This window comes from Anolis carolinensis, chromosome 1, assembly GCF_035594765.1.
Source record: "Anolis carolinensis isolate JA03-04 chromosome 1, rAnoCar3.1.pri, whole genome shotgun sequence".
In the NCBI taxonomy this organism is placed as follows: Eukaryota; Metazoa; Chordata; class Lepidosauria; order Squamata; family Dactyloidae; genus Anolis; species Anolis carolinensis.
In genome coordinates this window covers 4556003-4576835 of record NC_085841.1, presented here as the reverse complement: position 1 = coordinate 4576835, position 20833 = coordinate 4556003, and the positions used below count along the sequence as shown (strand labels likewise).

Below are 20833 nucleotides of genomic sequence, written 5' to 3'. Positions count from 1 at the left end.
CGTTCCACCTTGTTTAATATGCCGTATGTATTCTTCTAGTCCTTTGTTTTATTTAGGTATTACGTACAGTAGAGTCTCACTTATCCAAGCTAAATGGGCCAGCAGAAGCTTGGATAAGCGAATATCTTGGATAATAAGGAGGGATTAAGGAAAAGCCTATTAAACATCAAATTAGGTTGTGATTTTACAAATTAAGCACCAAAACATTATGTTATGCAACAAATATAGAAAAGGTAGTTCAATACGCAGTAATGTTATGTTGTAATTACTGTATTTATGAATTTAGCACCAAAATATAATGATATATTGAAAACATTGACTACAAAAATGACTTGGATTATCCAGAGGCTTGGATAAGTGAGGTTTGGATAAGTGAGACTCTACTGTATATGCCAGTATATGCCATTTTCATGAGTTGTGTTATATCCCTATACACTTAGTTATTACAATGTATGTATGTGTGTCTGTATCTTTTAAAAGGGATTGGTTAAACCTCCAGTTTGCTAGTTAAACTGAATCACTGTGTCGTGAAATGTTGCATGTCTAAAAAGTATGTCACCACCATGAAATGTTTGGAAAGCTCTGTACTAGTGTATGTCACTATCTGCCAGGCTTTGCTTCTAGGATCCTGTATGGATATCAAAATCCATGGATGCTCAAGTCCCATCATACAAAATGGTGTACTCTTGTTTAAAGAGGCAAAATAAAGATCTGCTCTGGAGGGAATTAAAAAATATATATTTTCATAGGTACCGTATCTGTGGATATGGAATCTGTGGATATGGAATCTGTGGATATGGAGGACTGGCTGCAAATTTCAGAAGATAGCAGAAACGATTCCTTGCTATTCCTATAAAATAACTTTATTTCCACTTGTTTTGCTAATTTTGAAATATGACATTTTAATGTTATGAGAGCTTATGCACATAAGTAGTTCCATTTTTTTTAATGCAATAGAGTCTCACTTATCCAACATAAACGGGCCGGCAGAACGTTGGATAAGCGAATATGTTGGATAATAAGGAGGGATTAAGAAAAAGCTTATTAAACTTCAAATTATGTTATGATTTTACAAATTAAGCACCAAAACATCATGTTTTACAACAAATAGACAGAAAAAGCAGTTCAATACATGGTAACATCATGTAGTAATTACTGTATTTATAAATTTAGCACCAAAACATCGCAATATAATGAAAACATTGGCTATAAAAATTGGCTACTAACAAAGATAGAATTGCATAAAATGAACTTACAGTAGCAACGTTTTTGGAAATTAAATCCATCAAAAGTTCTAACCTAGAGAAACAGCTGTGGATCGGGGCGGGAGGCAAACTGCATTGGATAATCCAGAACGTTGGATAAGCGAATGTTGGATAAATGAGACTTTATTGTATAAGCTTTGTTTCATGTACTAAGTTATTTTCAAATATTGTGTATGAAATTACCTTCGGGGTATGTGTATAAGGGGCAAATGGGTCCCATTTCCAAGGTACGAGGCATATTGTGTATAAAATCACATTCAGGTTGTATGTATAAGGTATATCTATATACCGTAGAGTCTCACTTATCCAACACTCACTTATCCAACATTCTCGATTATCCAACGCATTTTTGTAGTCAATCTTTTCAAAGCATTGTGATATTTTGGTGCTAAATTCGTAAATACAGTCATTATTACATAGCATTAATGTGTAATTAACTATTTTTTCTGTCAAATTTGTTGTCTAACATGATGTTTTGGTGCTTCATTTGTAAAATCATAACCTAATTTGATGTTTAATAGGCTTTTCCTTAATGCCCCCTTATTATCCAACATATTCACTTATCCAACATTCTGCCGGCCCATTTATGTTGGATAAGTGAGACTCTACTGTATATCTATATATATAAAAGGGTAATAAAATTTCAGCCTAGGACAAAACAACAAAACTACACATCCCAGAAACATTAAACTTGGCAGCACAACCCCTCATCCATGCCTCTACGTTCATACAACAAAAAGAAAAGAAAAATAAAGTCCTAATTAGAGGGAGAGGAATAATTGTTTTTATCCAACTGCTGCCAGTTAGAAGGCTAAGCTCCACCCACTTGGTCTCCTAGCAACCCACTCAGCCCAGAGGACAGGCAGAGTTAGGCTTCACTTAGGCCTCTTCCACCCTGCCTATAAAATACAGATTATCTGATTTTAACTGGATTATATGGCAGTGTAGACTCAAGGCCCTTCCACACAGCTATATAACCCATTTATAATCTTATATTATCTGCTTTGAACTGGATTATCTGGACTCCACACTGCCATATAATCCACTTCAGTGTGCATTTTATACAGCTGTATAGAAGGGGCCTCATATATTCCTGTTCTAAGCAGATAATATAAGATTATAAATATAATATGTAATAATTACTATGATATAAGAATACAGAACAATATAATCTCTTAAATCAGTACAGTAAATAAAGAGCAACACTCTGAAAGCATAAGCCACAGCAACGCAAAGCCGGGCAAAGCTAGTCTATATATATATAAACTAGCTGTGCCCGGCCACGCGTTGCTGTGGCGTTGTGTGGTGGTGTTGGTGAGAAATTGTTGAGGTAGTGGTGGTATTGAATGTCTGTTGTATGGTTGTCTTTATGTTGAGTATGCACACTGAAGTGGATTATATGGCAGTGTGGACTCAAGATAATCCAGTTCAAAGCAGATAATATAAGATTCTATATGGGTTATATAGCTGTGTGAAACGGTCTTATAATCCAGTTAAAATCTGATAATCTGTGGAAGAGGCCTAAGTGAGGCCTAACTGTGCCTGTCCCCTGGGCTGAGTACGTTGCTAGGAGACCAAGTGGGCGGAGCTTAGCCTTCAAACTGGCAGCAATTGGATAAAAACAATTATTCCTCTCCCTCTAATTAGGACTTTATTTTTCTTTTGTTTTTGTTGTATCAACCTAGAGCCGTGAATGATGGGTTGTGTTGTCAAATTTTGAGGTTGGGGGGCCTGTAGTTTTGTTATTTTGTCCGCTGCCCTGATGCCATCACTCTTTTATAAATATAGAAGGGTAATGAAATTTCGGCCTAGGACAAAACAACAAAACTACACATCCCAGAAACACTAAACTTAGCAGCACAACCCCTCATCCATGCCTCGACGTTCATACAACAAAAAGCTCCAGCTACTCCAGATAACGGCCAGGCTTTGATACTGCAAGGCTATTCACTGCTATTCCACCTGGCCAACAAAGCATTCCCATTAAGCCACAGCAACGCGTGGCCGGGCACAGCTAGTAAGGTATATATGAAATATATGAATGTTATGTTTTGATTTGAGGTTCTTTTCCCAAGATATCTCATTATGTATGTGGAAGTATTCCAAAACAAAATTCAAAATATAGAACACTTCTGGTCCCAAGCATTTTGGATAAGGGATATATTCAATTTGTGCAAGGCTCACTCTGAACAATGAACTCCTTGGCTGTCAGGAAGATTGCAGTCTTCAAATGCCAAAGTCACGTCTCCACATCACGCAAAGGAGTTAGCCGGCCTTTAATGCCCATTCTTCATTTCCTGAACAAGCCTGGGTTGTCAGATCAGGCTCATTAAAACCGAGGCATCAAATTATCCCCACTGCATCCTTTCCAAGAAACTCTCAGGAGGATCTGAGCCGCAACAGCCGTAGCAACGGCAAACATTACCACCAGTTCAGAATTACCTGGCAGCATCTCAGTCGCATCTTTACAACCGCCGAGAGTGTTTTAGGACGGGCACTTTCGAATCCTGCAGCTGCCTATCATAAGCCGTAACCGTCCCATTTCACACCTGTCGCACAGATGCACTCTTTGTGAAGCCAAGCCCAGAAAAAAAAAAGATGAAGGAATAAACCCAGCTGCAACATGATTGAATACCTAAATGGATCGTGTGGAATTCTGTGCTAGAATCACCCATAAAGTGATTTTATTGTGTATTTTTGGATGTCTAATCCAATATTTATTTACAGTATTTATATTCCGCCCTTCTCACCCCGAAGGGGACTCAGGGCGGATTACAATGAATACATATATGGTAAACATTCAATGCCAACAGACAAACAACATACAGTATAGACAGACACAGAGGCATTTAACATTTTTCCAGCTTCACGATTCCGGCCACAGGGGGAGCTGTTACTTCACCGTCCACTAGTGGCTGTACTTCCTCATTCCTTTCCTCGTGTTTTGCTGGCAGTTTTATGGTGTTGTAAATTAGTTAAATTAGCCTCCCGCATAAAGTGTACCTAAATTTCCCTACTTGACAGATGCAACTGTCTTTCGGGGCTGCATAGGGGCCGGGCTGTTGCGCAGCTGGCTAGTAACCAGCTGCTATAAATCACTACTGACCGAGAGGTCATGAGTTCGAAGCCTGGGTCGGGTTAAGCCTCCAACCATAAAAAAAAAATAGCCCTGGCTTGCTGTTGACCTAGCAGCCCCGAAAGACAGTTGCATCTGTCAAGTAGGGAAAATTTAAGGTACGCTTTATGCGGGAGGCTAATTTAACTAATCTACAACACCATAAAACTGCTCACGAGGAAAAGAAGAGGAAGAACAGCCACCAATGGACGGTGAAGCAACAGCTCCCCCTGTGGCCGGAATCGTGAAGCTGGATAGATGTTAAAAAATGCCTCTGTGTCTGTCTAAAACTGAATGTTGTTTGTCTGTTGGCATTGAATGTTTGCCATATATGTGTTCATTGTAATCCGCCCTGAGTCCCCTTCGGGGTGAGAAGGGCGGAATATAAATATTTAATGGTCAGGGGCTTAACCCGACCCGGGCTTTGAACTCATGACCTCTCGGTCAGTAGTGATTTATTGCAGCTGGTTACTAGCCAGCTGCGCCACAGCCCGGCCCACAGGGAATGGGAACAGGGAATGCAAAAGGCCACCTGACTGGGATCTGCGCGTATCATCCGAAAATACATCACACAGTCCTAGACACTTGGGAAGTGTTTGACTTGTGATTTTGTGATAGGAAATCCAGCATATCTATCTTGTTTGCTGTGTCATAATAAAATAATAATAATAATAATAATAATAATAATAATAATAATAATAATAATAATAGAGTAAAATAAATGTAATAGTAGCAACAACAATAGAGAAAAATAATGAATGTAATACAGTAGAGTCTCACCTATCCAACATAAACAGGCCGGCAGAATGTTGGATAAGCGAATATGTTGGATAATAAGGAGGGATTAAGGAAAAGCCTATTAAATATCAAATTAGGTTACGATTTTACAAATGAAGCACCAAAACATCATGTTATACAACAAATTTGACAGAAAAAGTAGTTCAATATGCAGTAATGCTATGTAGTAATTACTGTATTTATGAATTTAGCATCAAAATATCATGATGTTTTGAGAACATTGACAACAAAAATGCGTTGGATAATCCAGAACGTTGGATAAGTGAGTGTTGGATAAGTGAGACTCTACTGTAATACCAATAATAATAGAGAAAATGATAAATGTACCATATATTCTCAAGTATAAACTGACCCAAATATAAGCCAACCAGGACCCTCACCCGAGTATAAGCTGAGGAGGGCTTTTTCAGTCTTAAAAAAAGGGCTGAAAAACTAGGCTTATACTCGAGTATATACAGTATTCTCTGTAGAAAAATATATATCCCATTATTCAGATGCTCTTTGGAAACTCTGGCTGCAAAACTGCAGGCGACTCAATATCTGCGGGGTTTTCTATCTTAAGTAATGTGCTTTTTATTGGAAGCTGTGTTTCACAGCGTTTGGACTCGCGAGAATCGTTGTACGGGTGGGACGAAACTGTCAAAACATTTTATCAGCAGTGCTGCGGGGTGCGCGTGTTATGTGTGCGTATTATATTTAGTCGCCTGCTTCTTTATTGTTAAAATAAAAACCGTATAGGCTGCAATTGCTAACCTGGAACTCCCTGGTGTAATTCGGGACCGAATTGTAAAAGGAAAAGGAAAAACATGAGCATAATGCTGCTTGCCAGGCTCTTGTGTGAGAAAGCACATAATAATAAAGGAGGAGGTTCTTGCAAACCCGGGTGTGATTCAATCTGAAAACACATACATACATGGAATTATAAGATTGGAAGATACCACAAGAGCCATCCAGTCTGATCCCCTGCTATACAGAAAAATATAATTAAAGCATTCCTGACAGATGGCCATCCAGCCTCTGTTGAAAGATGTCTAGAGAAGGTGATTCCACCAAACTCCAAGGCAGCATTTTCCATGCCAAATAGCTCTTACCATCAGGGAGTTGTTACTAATGTCTGTTGTTGTTGTTGTTGTTGTTGTTGGAGTTGTTACTAATGTTTGTTGTTGTTGTTGTTGTTGTTGTTGAGATTTCTATGCTGCCTTTCTCCAGGACCAACCCATGGTGGCTCACATCATATTTGAAAACATACATATGGTCGTGCCTCCACAAGATTTCTCACTGTTTATTCCTGTTAAAGTCCTCATTTAGTTAGAAAGGATTAGCATTTTATGTATACGAGGGTTGAACGAAAGGTAATGCCTCCACCTTTGTTACTTCAGTTTGGATGGGGATATTTTAATAAATCAAACACAGAATAAATAAATAAATCAAACACAGAACTGGAGGGTCCTTGTGGTCTCTATCACCTCCTTGATTGTGTAAATCTGCTATGACTCTTGTATCTACTCCACCATTCAGCAAAACGGAGATGGGTTGAACTGTATGGTCCTTGTGGTCTCCATCAACTCCTTGAGTGTGTAAATCTGCTATGACTCTTGTATCTACTCCACCATTCAGCAAAACGGAGATGGGTTGAACTGGATGGTCCTTGTGGTCTCCATCAACTCCTTGAGTGTGTAAATCTGCTATGACTCTTGTATCTACTCCACAATTCAGCAAACCGGAGATGGGTTGAACTAGATGGTCCTTGTGGTCTCTATCAACTCCTTGATTGTGTGAATCTGCTATGACTCTTGTATATACTCCACCATTCAGCAAAAAGAAGATTGGTTGTACTAGATGGTCCTTGTGGTCTCAATCAACTCCTTGTTTGTGTAAATCTGCTATGACTCTTGTATCTACTCCACCACTCAGCAAAAAGAGGATTGGTTGTACTAGCTGGTCTTTGTGGTCTCTATCAACTCCTTGAGTGTGTAAATCTGCTATGACTCTTGTGTCTACTCCACCTTTCAGCAAAAAGAAGATTGGTTGTACTAGATGGTCCTTGTGGTCTCTATCAACTCCTTGAGTGTGTAAATCTGCTATGACTCTTGTATCTACTCCACAATTCAGCAAAAAGAAGATTGGTTGAACTAGATGGTCCTTGTGGTCTCTATCAACTCCTTGATTGTGTGAATCTGCTATGACTCTTGTATCTACTCCACCATTCAGCAAAACGGAGATTGGTTGTACTAGATGGTCCTTGTGGTCTCCATCAACTCCTTGAGTGTGTAAATCTGCTATGACTCTTGTATCTACTCCATCATTCAGCAAAACGGAGATGGGTTGTACTAGATGGTCCTTGTGGTCTTCATCAACTCCTTGAGTGTGTAAATCTTCTATGACTCTTGTATCTACTCCATCATTCAGCAAAAAGAAGATTGGTTGTACTAGATGGTCCTTGTGGTCTCTATCAACTCGTTGATTGTGTGAATCTTCTATGACTCTTGTATCTATTCCACCATTCAAAGCTATCTTTCCCAAAGCTAGGGGCATTATTTTCCCCCCTAGATTTAAATCTGTGAGCAATTAATTGTCACATTGATAATAAACAAGAACTACACCTGACAACAAGGGTTAAAAAATCATATCCTGGCATATGTAGACACTCCACCGAGCGTGAGAAAATATAAAGATCTGACTTGGTACCTCTCTTTGCATGCGGACTTGTGAATCATGCCGAAGCCTTGATTTCTTTGTTATTCCCTAGGAATGGCTTCTAAAAAAGATGCGTGCCGGAAACACTCGTTTTTTCTCTGCTGAGAGTCTCCTCCACAGGGACCGGCTAACTCCGTTATGCAAGTCTGACAGCACTTTAGCACTCGGAGAGGCGCTCGCTTGCGGCATCCCAGCGGGCTCTAACATTTGCACCTTGTCTGAGAAGAATTTGCACATGATACGGCCAAGGGAGCCATAGGGAAGAGCAGCAGCCAGGCAGCGAAGCAGTACAAATGCCACCTTTTATTTTTAGAGTTAAACGCAGAGGAAGGCTAGCAGGTGCCATATGCCGCTGAAGGACCCGCTGAGAGTGTTGCGACTCTCAGAGATCATGGACCGTTAATAAGGGAAACAAATGACTGTTCAAACCAGAACTGAACTTGTATTTTGGACATATTACGAGGTTTGAATGAAAAGTAATGCCTCCACCTTCATAACTCCTCAACAGATGGCAAAACTAGTCTGTGGCAGGTCCTGGCCTGTTCAGTAGACTCTCAACCGTTCCATTTGGCGGGAACGGTTAGCATTGAACGGTTGTGTTGATAAAGTGTGAAGTATAGAACCTTGCACAAACAGTCAGTCAATGTGACTTAAGCAACGTGCAGTCATTGAATTCTTGACAGCAGAAGGTGTCACCCCAAAGGAGATTCATCAGAGAATGCAAGCTGTTTATGGGGATTGTGTTGATGCGAGTACTGAGTGCCATTGGGCGAGTAAGTTTAAAGATGTTGAGGTGGGAACATCTGACTTGCGTGACAAAGGGTTGGACATCCTGCGACAGCAATCACCGAGTTTCACAAGCAAAAGTTTGACAGATTGATTCAGGACGATCGTCGTATCACTCAGAGAGAAATTTCAAGCATAATTGGCATTTCACAAGAACGTGTGGGTCACATGATTGCTTTGCTTGGCTATTGGAAGATCTGTGCACAAAGGGTCCTGTGAGACGCCGGTTGCGGAAACAGAGTGTCGACTTCTTCTGTGACGGCTTCAGAAAACTTGTTCATAATTGGCAGAAATGTATCCAATTGTCTGGTGATGATGTGGAAAAATGAATAGTGGTAGTTAAAGAGCACAGTCTAAGGATTATTTCTGCGTTTGATTTATTAAAATATTCCCATCCAAACCCAAGTAACGAAGGTGGAGGCATCACTTTTAATTCAACCCTCGTACAAAAAGACAGAACTCAGTAGAAAAAGAAAATAATGCTCGATAAGATTCTTGGCTGTAGAATAAGAAGGAGATGGCATTAGAGATGGATATGATCCTTTGTCTTTCCTGAACTCATACTTTGCCCAGATCATGAAATGACATGGCTCGCCAGAAAAAGATGATAATCCTTTGGTAAAGTTCAGGGCAATAGGAAAAGAGGAGCACCCTATTCCAGAAGGATAGATTCATTCGAGGAAGTCATGCTGCTTTAGGTCTGCAAGATCTGAGCAGGATAGGTGGACTTGGAGGTCTTGTTAGATAGATAGTGCACTGTTAGACAGGTAGGCATTGACTGTAGCCCTATTGTGTTAAATTGGTGGAAAATACAGTTCTAATGGACATGTGGTTGCACAACTAGGCTTTGGTCAAATCATAGCCCCTGGTGGTGCAGCGGGTTAAACCGCAGAGCTGCTGAACTTGCTGACTGAAAGGTCAGCGGTTTGAATCCGGGGAGTGGGGTGAGTTCCCACTGTTAGCCCCAGCTTCTGCCAACCAAGCAGTTCGAAAACATGCAGAGGTGAGTAAATCAATAGGTACTGCTCCAGTGGGAAGGTAACAGTGCTCCACGCAGTCATGCCAGCCACATGACTTAGGAGGTGTCAATGGACAATGCCGGCTCTCCAGCTTAGAAATGGAGATGAGCACCAACCCCCAGAATCGGACATGACTAGACTTAATGTCAGGGGAAAACCTTTACCTTTACCCTTGGTAAAATAGCATATTTGGTTTACTCACAACCTTCATGTGTTCAGCATAACACAGGTACATAACTTATCAGTCCAGTTTCAGATATGTTTGAGATAATCTCTGTATGCAGATGGCATAGGGCAGCTTTGTTACAATTAGCAACAAGTGTTTGGTCTTAGCAGTCCAAAGTCTAAAAAGAATCTGAAATGGAGTCTGAGCTCTGAGCAGTCTCATATCAGATCATGTGATCTGCAGCCCCTCCCACAACATCTCAGGAAACACAGAGCAAGGAAAGAAAGCTGCATAACATAACAACAGGATTATATACAAGCAAATTACTAGAGGAGGCTTGAAGAAGGTTGTAATATTGAGCAAATATTTTTTCTTAAAAAGTGAGTGGCATAAGGTCAGGCTGTGCAGTAAAACTCTGCAGACAACTGATAAGGACTCTGCTATGTATGGGTTTACCTTGCCTCTGAGACAATCAGTCTGGTGTGCAGCGTATTTAGGGAGGAGAAAACTATAAATCATGTACCTAGCCCGCCTTTGACAGGTCTCTCATTTGCCTTGAAGTTGTGCTCGATATCCTTGTGGTCTCTTCCAACTCTGTGATACATCAAAGACACACATGTATATAGTTGGGATTAGCATATGGTTGGGAATTGTATAAAAGTTGCTGGATTGGTTATTGGATATGAGGCATATACAGTAGAGTTCTGGTTATCCGACATAGATGGGCGGGCCGAATGTCGGATAACCGGAACTGTTGGATAATAGGGAAGCCCTATTATCCCTCCCGGCAAGCTGGGTGCTTGCCAAAGGGAAGAGTCTCATTCCTCCGGCAAGCATCCGGTTTAGAGAAGCCCAGTGCGTGTTGCTGCCTAGCAACATGCACTGAGCTTCTCCAAAGTGCCGGGTGCTTACCAGAGGGAAGAGTCTTGTCCCTCCGGCAAGCACCCGAATTAGAGAAGCCCGGTGCATGTTCCTGCCTAGCAATATGCACCGGGCTTCTCCAAAGTGTTGGGTGCTTACCAGAGGGAAGAGTCTTGTCCCTCCGGCAAGCACCCGAATTAGAGAAGCCCGGTGCATGTTCCTGCCTAGCAACATGCACTGGGCTTCTCCAAAGTGCCGGGTGCTTACCAGAGGGAAGAGCCTTGTCCCTCCGGCAAGCACCCAGTTTAGAGAAGCCCGGAACATGTTCCTGCCTAGCAATATGCACCGGGCTTCTCCAAAGTGCTGGATGCTTACCAGAGGGAAGAGTCTTGTCCCTCTGGCAAGCACCCGGTTTAGAGAAGCCCGGTGCATGTTCCTGCCTAGCAACACACACTGGGCTTCTCCAAAGTGCCAGGTGCTTACCAGAGGAAAGAGTCTTGTCCCTCCGGCAAGCACCCGGATTAGAGAAGCCCGGTGCATGTTCCTGCCTAGCAACATGCATCAGGCTTCTCCAAAGTGCCGGGTGCTTACCAGAGAGAAGAGTCTCGTCCCTCCAGCAAGCACTCTGTTTAGAGGAGCCCAGTGTGTGTTCCTGCCTAGCAACACGCACCAGGCTTCTCCAAAGTGCCGGGAGCATGCCGGAAGGATGAGACTTTTCCCTTCGGGCAAGCACCTGGCACTTTGGAGAAGCCCAGTGTGTGTTGCTGCCTAGCAACATACAGTGGGCTTCTCCCCAGCGCCGGGTGCTTTTGGGAGGGAAAGTCTGCTCCAGCTGTATCTCATCCCTCCAGCAAGCACCCTGAACCACGCAGCCTGGCCTGGCATGTCGAATAATATGGTACATCAAATAACCGGAAGTCGGATAACCGGAACTCTACTGTACATACACTGGAGGTATTACCAGATAGGAAAGTATCTCAGAGAGCCATAGCTGCCAGTTTGAGTTGGCAAGCCTGGACTTAGATTGCCCTATAAGGCTCTGACTCAACAGAAACCAGCTTCCTACATTACAATGCAATCAATTGTAGGCTCCAGCGTCTCATGGTAAGACTAGAGAGGACAGTAGCCTTAAATAAACCCTGGATAACCGTGGCTGCAGGTCAGAATGAACAATACTTGGCTAGACAATGCATGGATCTAATAAAAGGCACTCTTCAGTGTCCCTGCATTCATGCCTTTGGTGTTTTTTGTGGTTTTATTAGGATTGTAAAACGGTTTAATTACATTTTATAAACTACCTTACTACCATATGATGAAAGGTGGTTTTAAACGGTCAATAAAGTGCCCCCTTCTCCCATCGCTGTGTTTGAACAAGTAACGCCTCCTTAGCACATGTTCACCCAGGATTTAGGGACACATGTCCGTTGCTCATATATTTTTGCATGTTCTGGCAACACAAACAAAGGGGAACACAATCCTATTAAATCTGAAGCAGCTCCGAGAAATCTAATGGCCTCTTTGAATTGTGCAGGGAAAAAACTATTGTCGGCATTGTTCTCATTTCGTGGTAGGAAACAGCAGGTTGCAAGTATTGCAAAACACACTTTGCCGGGCTCTGAGGTTTTAGCCCCAAAATGTTAGGTTACGAGTGCATCAACACCGTAGAATTAATGTAGCTTGACACCATTTTAACTGCTATGGAGTCCATAATATTCAGCCATGGCAGTTAAAGTGTTTTTGAACTGCTAGGTTGGCAGGAGCTACGGCTAACAGCGGAAGCTCACCCCGACCCACAAGAATAGTTCAGTTTTCCAGTGCTCCATCATGTTTTCAATAAAGGTGCCAACGTTTTTACAAATCCCGATGGCATCCAGGCACTTGATGATCCAGCTGTGTGGGAGTGAGTCAAAGGCCTTTTTGTAGTCAATCCACATCATGTGAAGATTAGCTTTTCGGCTTTTACAGTTCTCCAGAATCATTTTGTCAATCAATAACTGGTCTTTTGTGCCACTGCTTTTCTGTTTGTTGCCTTTCTGTTCATCTGGCAAGATGTTTTTTTTTCTTCAAGATAGTCTTGAATTCTGTCAGCTATGATGCCAGTCAGTAGTTTAAACATAGTGGGCAGACGTGTTATTGGCCTGTAGGTGTTTTGGACTTCAACTCCCACAATTCCTAACAACCGATAGGCTGTTAGGAATTGTGGGAGTTGAAGTCCAAAACACCTGGAGGGCTCAAGTTTGCCCATACCTGGTCAAGACATTTATCTAAAACCTTACCTGATCTCAGGATGATTTAAATCTGCTATTGCTGTGGCATATATTGGGTTTAACCAATTATCCAATGGTTTCCATACTTTGACATACTATCTCCATCCTTGCATTTTATTAGGTACTTTAGTACAATGTCAACAGCCCTTTTGGGATTACTTTTATTCACGTTTCCTCTTCCCTGGCTTTGTTTTTCTTCGCCCCAGGAGCGCTTGATGCTTTCCATTTTGCCCAAACATGTGGCCGACGAGATGCTGAAGGATATGAAGAAGGATCCGAGCCAGAAGGAGATGCAGCAGTTTAACACCATGTACATGTACCGCCATGAAAACGTCAGGTAACAGATATCCTCACAATCAGGTGTTACTGTATCACAACTCCCATTAGCTCTTGTCCATGATATCTAATGATAGGGAATATAGGAGTTGTCGAGGGCTACATAACGATGACATGGTGGGCCGCATTCGGTCCGCGGATCGTAAAATTGGCACATGTGCAATAAAGTATTTATTGCCATCATTCAGAGAGTATATCTCAGGGCTTCTCAGCATCATTATTTCCATTCTGATGCATAATTAAAACCTCACAAAAAGCACAATTAAGGAAAGAGCATTTTTTCCCCAAATTGACTGAATGTCAGAATAATGGAGCACTTACAAGTTGTTGTGAAGCAGTAATAGAAGCAAAGGAAGGCTTGGGAGCCAAGGATGGGAATTATGAAGCTATCTATGAATCCTCAGCCTTCCTCAATGCTGGGATTTGTAGTTCAGTATCTGTAACATGTCCAGTTCTAGGCATCAAAATTCAAGGAAGATATTGAGGAGCTGGAAGATGTCTACCAAGTCTCCTTGTTGGAGAGAAAAGCAGAGTATAAATAAACATCATAGTAATAATGATGATATTGATGATGAGCTAAGCCTGATTTGATGATTGCTAGTTTTATTCATTAACATGAACAAAGTATATGGATTGGGGAGAGTGCAGATGAGCTCCCTCTGTCAGCTCCAGCTCCCTACGGAGACAAGGATGGTAAAACATCAAAAACATCCGGGCACCGCCTGGGCAACGTCCTTGCAGACAGCCAATTCTCTCACACCAGAAGCGACTTGCAGTTTCTCAATTTGCTCCTGACACGAAAAAAGTATATAGACGAAGTAATATAACCTATTGATAAGGGAAAGAGGAAAACTGGAAACTTCTAATTGATTTTTTTGGAGAAAAATTGAGACCGATTTGATGATTGTTGGGTCTATTAATTAATATGAATTAAGTATATCGAAGAAGTATAACCTATAGATATGGTAGAGAAAGGTGGGTATGAAGAGATGAATATAATTGCACAAAAGATGTAGTAGTAGTAGTAACAACAACAACAACGATTGATTATTCTGTATCCAAAATATTTTGGAGTAGAATTGTTCCCTGCGACTCAAGGCAGGGTAAGATATCACTAAAACGGGATATAAAACAATATTCAAACACATACAAGAAGATGCACAGAATTAAAATACAGAGTTTTATTTTTCTCTTGTGTTACTTTCAGTCTTTGCTTTCTTTTTTTAAAATATATTTTATTGAAGTTTTACCTTATAAGATAGAGTAAATTAACAACAATAGAGTGAGAACATTTGATTGTATAGAAAGTAGGAAAACTGCGATTAAAAAGGATCAAAAAGGGAGAGAGAGAGGAAAAAAACCAAAAACCAAAAACAAAGCTAAAGTGTCTATATATACAGTAGAGTCTCACTTATCCAACATAAACGGGCTGGCAGAATGTTGGATAAGCGAATATGTTGGATAATAAGGAGGCATTAAGGAAAAGCCTATTAAACATCAAATTAAGTTATGATTTTACAAATGAAGCACCAAAACATCATGTTAGACAACAAATTTGGCAGAAAAAGTAGTTCAATACGCAGTAATGCTATGTAGTAATTACTGTATTTATGAATTTAGCACCCAAATATCACGATATATTGAAAACATTGACTACAAAAATGTGTTGGATAATCCAGAATGTTGGATAAGTGAGACTCTACTGTGTATGTATATGTATGTATATGTGTGTGTGTGTGTGTGTGTGTATATATATATATATATGTGTGTGTGTGTGTGTGATGTATGTGTGTGTGTGTGTGTGTGTGTGTGTATATATATATATATATATATATATATATATATATATATATATCTCTCTCTGAACAAATGGCGATATAAAAATGCAGAAGTACTTGGCAAAGAAACACACCAAGAAGCAAAAGCAAAAAAGCATTAGCACTGGCATTAAACACTTATACCCAAAAAGTGGATATAAAACACTACTCAAACACATACAAGAAGATGCACAGAATCAAAATACAGAGTTTTATTTTTTCTCTTGTGTTACTTTCAGTCTTTGCTTTCTATTAGTCTAGATTTGTGTGCAGGAATGTGATGGCTGTGTATGTAGTTTTTAACTTTGAATATGTTTTAATTTTTTTTAAAAAAAAAACTGGGAGTTTTTAAATACTGTTTATATTTAATCCTGTTTAAATGTTTGTATATTTGTATATTTTTAATTTATGCTGATGCTTTTAAGTTAAGCCGCGTTGAGTTTCCTTTGGGAGAGATGATGCGTGATACAAACAAACAAACAAACAAAAGTATGTTTGCATTTTGTAGCTTGTGGATTATTGGTTTTGTTACAAGTATTAGTTATTGAGTTTTTGTTCTATAGAAATTTCAGTTAATTTTTAAAAGTGATGAAAATTTGGGATTCTCAGGAAGGTGAGTTTTGCAGTAGATGGCTCACAGCTGAGTGCAATCGAGAATGATTGGATCTTGAAGCACTGATTGGAGACATGTTGTTTGTTTAGTTTAGATGAGTTTAGTTTCTCTGTTGTGCATAGTAGTTGTGTAGCAGAATCCTAATCTTTTTTTGGTTCTTGTGCCTTTTATTTAACAGCATCCTCTTTGCGGACATAGTCGGTTTCACGCAGCTCTCATCTTCCTGCAGCGCTCAGGAATTGGTGAAACTTCTCAACGAACTCTTTGCTCGCTTTGATAAACTAGCCGCCGTAAGTTTATCTTCATGATTTCTTATTATTATGTTTATTTTATTTCTCTTCTTGAATGTCCCTTTCTCCCACTTAAATTCTTCTGCATATACCTTTATCTCTTGCAAGCCACCTTAAGAGAAAAAGGGCCAAGTAGAAATAACATGATACAGGGTGCATCTATTTATTTATTTATTATTTATTTATTAAATACATTTATATCCCACCCTTCTCACCCCAAATGGGACTCAGAGCGGCTTACAAATTAAATTTACACACAATATTATATTATTAGCATAGCACAATACTGGCAATAAATTACTATATTGTACTATATCAATACAGTAGAGTCTCACTTATCCAAGCCGCGCTTATCCAAGCTTCTGGGTTATCCAAGCCATTTTTGTAGTCAATGTTTTCAATATATCGTGATCTTTTGGTGCTAAATTCGTAAATACAGTAATTACTACATAGCATTACTGCGTATTGAACTACTTTTTCTGTCAAATTTGTTGTATAACATGATGTTTTGGTGCTTAATTTGTAAAATCATAACCTAATTTGATGTTTAATAGGCTTTTCCTTAATCCCTCCTTATTATCCAAGATATTCACTTATCCAAGCTTCTGCCGGCCTGTTTAGCTTGGATAAGTGAGACTCTACTGTATATTGTAATATTATTAATATTACATGTAATGTATAATATATAATTAACATTATTATATTGTACTAGCTGTGCCTGGCCACGCGTTGCTGTGGCTGATGGGAATCATTTGTTGACCAGGTGGAATAGCAGTGAATAGCCTTGCAGCCTTAAAGTCTGGGTGTTTTGTGGTTACGTGAATCCTTGTTTGGTGAGCTGGAATACAATGGAATAGGTTTGCTGCTTGGAAGGCTGGGTAGTTGTGTTGTAGGGAAATGGTTTTTTAGCCAATTTACACTGTAGAATTAACACAGTTTGGCACCACTTGAATCAGCCATGTCTCAATGCTATGAAATATTAGGATTGTAGATTTTAGGCAAAAAATATTAATATTAGAAAGCGGTGTGCATTAATCGCTGTGTATTTCTTAACTTAGGGTCCGCGGTGGCGCAGCGGGTTAAACCGCTGAGCTGCTGAACTTACTAACCAAAAGGTCGGCAGTTCGAGTCCAGGGAGCAGGGTGAGCTTCCACATTTAGCCCCAGCTTCTGCCAACCTAGTAGTTCGAAAACATGTGAGTAGATCAATATTTACCGCTCCGGCGGGAAGGTAACGGAGCTCCATGCAATCATGCCAATGGCCACCTGGCCTTGGAGGTGTCTACGGACAACGCCGGCTCTTCAGCTTACAAATGGAGATGAGCACCAACCCCCAGAGTCACACACGACTAGACTTAATGTCAGGGGAAAACCTTTGTCTTTTTATTTCTTAACTAGGAAAGCGAGAAAACTGAAAGAACAAAATAATAATACTAATAATAATAATAGGTAAAGAAAGGGTAAAGGTTTCCCCTGACGTTAAGTCCAGTCATGTCTGACTTTGGGGGTTGGTGCTCATCTCCATTTCTAAGCCGAAGAGCCGGCATTGTCCGTAGACACCTCCAAGGTCATGTGGCCATAGGCATGACTGCATAGAGCGCTGTTACCTTCCCACCGGAGCGGTACCTATTGATCTACTCACATTTGCATGTTTTCGAACTGCTAGGTTGGCAGAAGCTGGAGCTAACAGTGGGCGCTGATGAATGAAAGGGATGAATGAAAAGTAATGCCTCCACCTTCGTAACTCCTCAAGAGATGGCTGTCCTGGTCTGCAGCAGGTCTTGGCTTGTTCAGGAGAATTTCCGTTACAGTTCCATTTGGCAGGAAGCCTTAACATTGAACGGTTGTGTTGTTAAAGTGCAAAGTATGGAACCCTGCGCAGATGGGGAAGCCTTAGCATTGAACGGTTGTGTTGTTAAAGTGAGAAGAACCCTACACAGACGGTCGGTCAATGCGACTTAAGCAACGTGCAGTCATTGAATTCTTGACAGCAGGAGGTGTCACCCCAAAGGAGATTCATCAGAGAATGAAAGCTGTTTATGGCAATTGTGTTTTTTTTATATATATATAGTTTTTATTATGAGGTGTATAAGCAACTTGCACATTTCTTGTTACAATAAGAGTTCTCATTTTCTCCATATAGTAAAATACATACATGATGTCAGGGTATTGGGGGGGGGGGGGGGAGAGACAGGTTAAGTAACATCGACATAAAGGGTGACATTGACATAAAAGGTGACTGACAATATTGAAACTTCAAAAAAACAAACAAAAGGAAAATAAATACCAACAACTACAACTTATGATTTACACGTATACAGTTGCTTTAATGTCCTTGTTACTTCCAGAGCTCTGGATGTGGTCCTTTTGTTTTGTTTTTCCTGTCTTTTAGTTTTGTAAAGGTAAAAGTAAAGGTTTTCCCTGACGTTAAGTCCAGTCGTGTCCGACTCTGGGGGTTGGTGCTCATCTCCATTTCTAAGCCAAAGAGCCGGCGTTGTCCGTAGACACCTCCAAGGTCATGTGGCTGGCATGACTGCATGGAGCGTCGTTACCTTCCCGCCGGAGTGGTACCTATTAATCTACTCACATTGGCATGTTCTCGAACTGCTAGGTTGGCAGAAGCTGGAGCTAAGAGCGGCTGCTCACGCCGCTCCCGGGGTTTGAACCTGGGACCTTTCGGTTTTGTAGTTTCACCTATTTAACTACCTTAGTTTTATATTATTATCCCATGGAATAATTCTTAATCCAACTTTATACAAAAGTTATTTTTCTCTTTTTGCAAGTATGGCGATTGTGTTGATGTGAGTCCTGTGCGTCGTCGGGCGAGTCAGTTTAAAGATGTTGAGGTGGGAAGAGTTGGATGTCCTGTGACAGCAACCACCAAGTTTATTTATTTATTTTATTTACAACTTTTATTTCCCGCCCTTCCCACCCGAAGGGACTCAGGGCGGCGTACACAATTGGCAACAATTGGATGCCTACACATAGTTAAAACATAGCAATGAATAAAATCGAATTACAACACTTAAAACAATATAAAAATATATAACATATGGTTAAAGTCCGTTCATCCAATATCCTCATACTGTGGCCGTAAGTCAGTCTGGGTCGTCTTTATTTATTTAAAGGACGGATCACATTACATATATAAGGCAAACATTCAATGCCATATAAACATAGAACAAAGACAGAGACAAACACAGGCTCTGAGCTGGCCTCGAACTCATGACCTCTTGGTCAGAGTGATTTGTGGCAGCTGGCTGCAGCTGGCTGCTCACCAGTCTGCGCCACAGCCCGGGCCCATCATTTAATCATTGAAAGCCTGGGCATATAGCCATGTTTTCAGGGCTTTTCTCAAACTCAGAAGGGTTGGGGCTTGCTGTATATCTCTGGGGAGGGGCCACGACCGAGAAGCAAAAGGTCAACAGATTGATTCAGGACGATCGTGGTATCACTCAGAAATGTCAAGCATATTCGCCATTTCAAAAGAACGTGTGGGTCACATTATTGCTTTGCTTGGCTATTGGAAGATCTGTGCACGATGGGGACTGTGAGACGCCGGCTGTGGAAACAGAGTGTCGACTTTTTCTGTGATGGTGCCAGAAAACTTGTTCATTGTTGGCAGAAATGTATCCAATTGTCTGGTGATGATGTGGGAAAGTGACTAGTGGTAGTTAAAGAGCACATTCTAAAGATTATTTCTGTGTTTGATTTATTAAAATATTCCCATCCAAACCCAAGAAATGAAGGTGGAGGCATTGCTTTTCATTCAACCCTCGTATAAGCCCTCATCCATTCCATCACTGATCCTTGGTATTACGTGAAAAGGAGTAATAGAGTTAAGTGTTGTTCGCATAAATTTGACACCAAACTCTTCCAGTGGTTTCATGTTGACTTGGGAAACAGATTTTTCTTCTTTGCCTTCTTCAGAAAAGCTGATTGAATTATTTGTTGTTGTTGTTTTTCCGGCTCTTCGCTCTGAGGCTTCTCAGAATTTATGACTTTTATGATTATGGATTTTAAAGCCTAAGTGCCCTGATTAATAAGGCATAAATGAGTGCCATTAAGATGAATTCCAACAAAGCAAACAAAAGCACAAAACAAACACAATGGACGTTTCAGAGTGAGCATTGCAGCTTTTTGAGGCTGTTGACCCGGGCTCTATTTGTGTCTAATGCAAAAAATGTAATAGACATTTGAATTTTTTTTAAAAAAGCTTTGTATAATAAGTAAAGGAAAACATTTTAAACCTTTTAGAAAACATTTGAGGCTTGTTATGAAATGCATCCAGGGTGACCTTTTTCTTTCATTCCATTTCTTTGTCAGGAAGTGAAGTTGTTGTTGTTGTTGTTGTTGTTGTTGGAATTCACCCACACTGCCCAAGTCTGATCACAATGTACACATACATGGCAAACGTTCAATGCCATTAGACATAAAGACAAAGACACAGAGGCAATTTACCATTTTCCAGCTTCCAGGCTTCTTGAGGGTATGCTCGATTCCGGCCACAGGGGGAGCTGCTGCTTCATCATCCACTGTGACGCCGAGTCCTTTTTGATAGATTGCTTCCTCATTCCTTTCTGCATGCTGCTGGACAATTTTTTATGGTGTTGTAAATTAGTTAAATTAGCCTCCCCGCATAAGTGGTACCTAAATTTTCCTACTTGAGAGATGCAACTATCTTTCGGGTGGCTTAGGTCAACAATGAGCTGGGCTATTTATTTATTTTAATGGTTGGGTGCTCACTCGGATGCAAGCTGGCTTTGAACTCATGACCTCTCGGTCAGTGATTTATTGCAGCTGG

General features: G+C 40.6%; 1 protein-coding gene across 1 annotated transcript in view; it reads left to right on the top strand.

Annotated features, from left to right (window-relative positions):
* adcy3 (adenylate cyclase 3) overlaps positions 1–20833 on the top strand; it is a gene marked incomplete at its 5' end in the record, with an annotated part of 113205 nt that overhangs the window by 49171 nt on the left and 43201 nt on the right. The window contains 2 exon segments of the mRNA XM_062968799.1: positions 13181–13311; positions 15919–16030. Of these exon segments, the coding sequence (XP_062824869.1) occupies positions 13181–13311; positions 15919–16030 (243 nt within the window).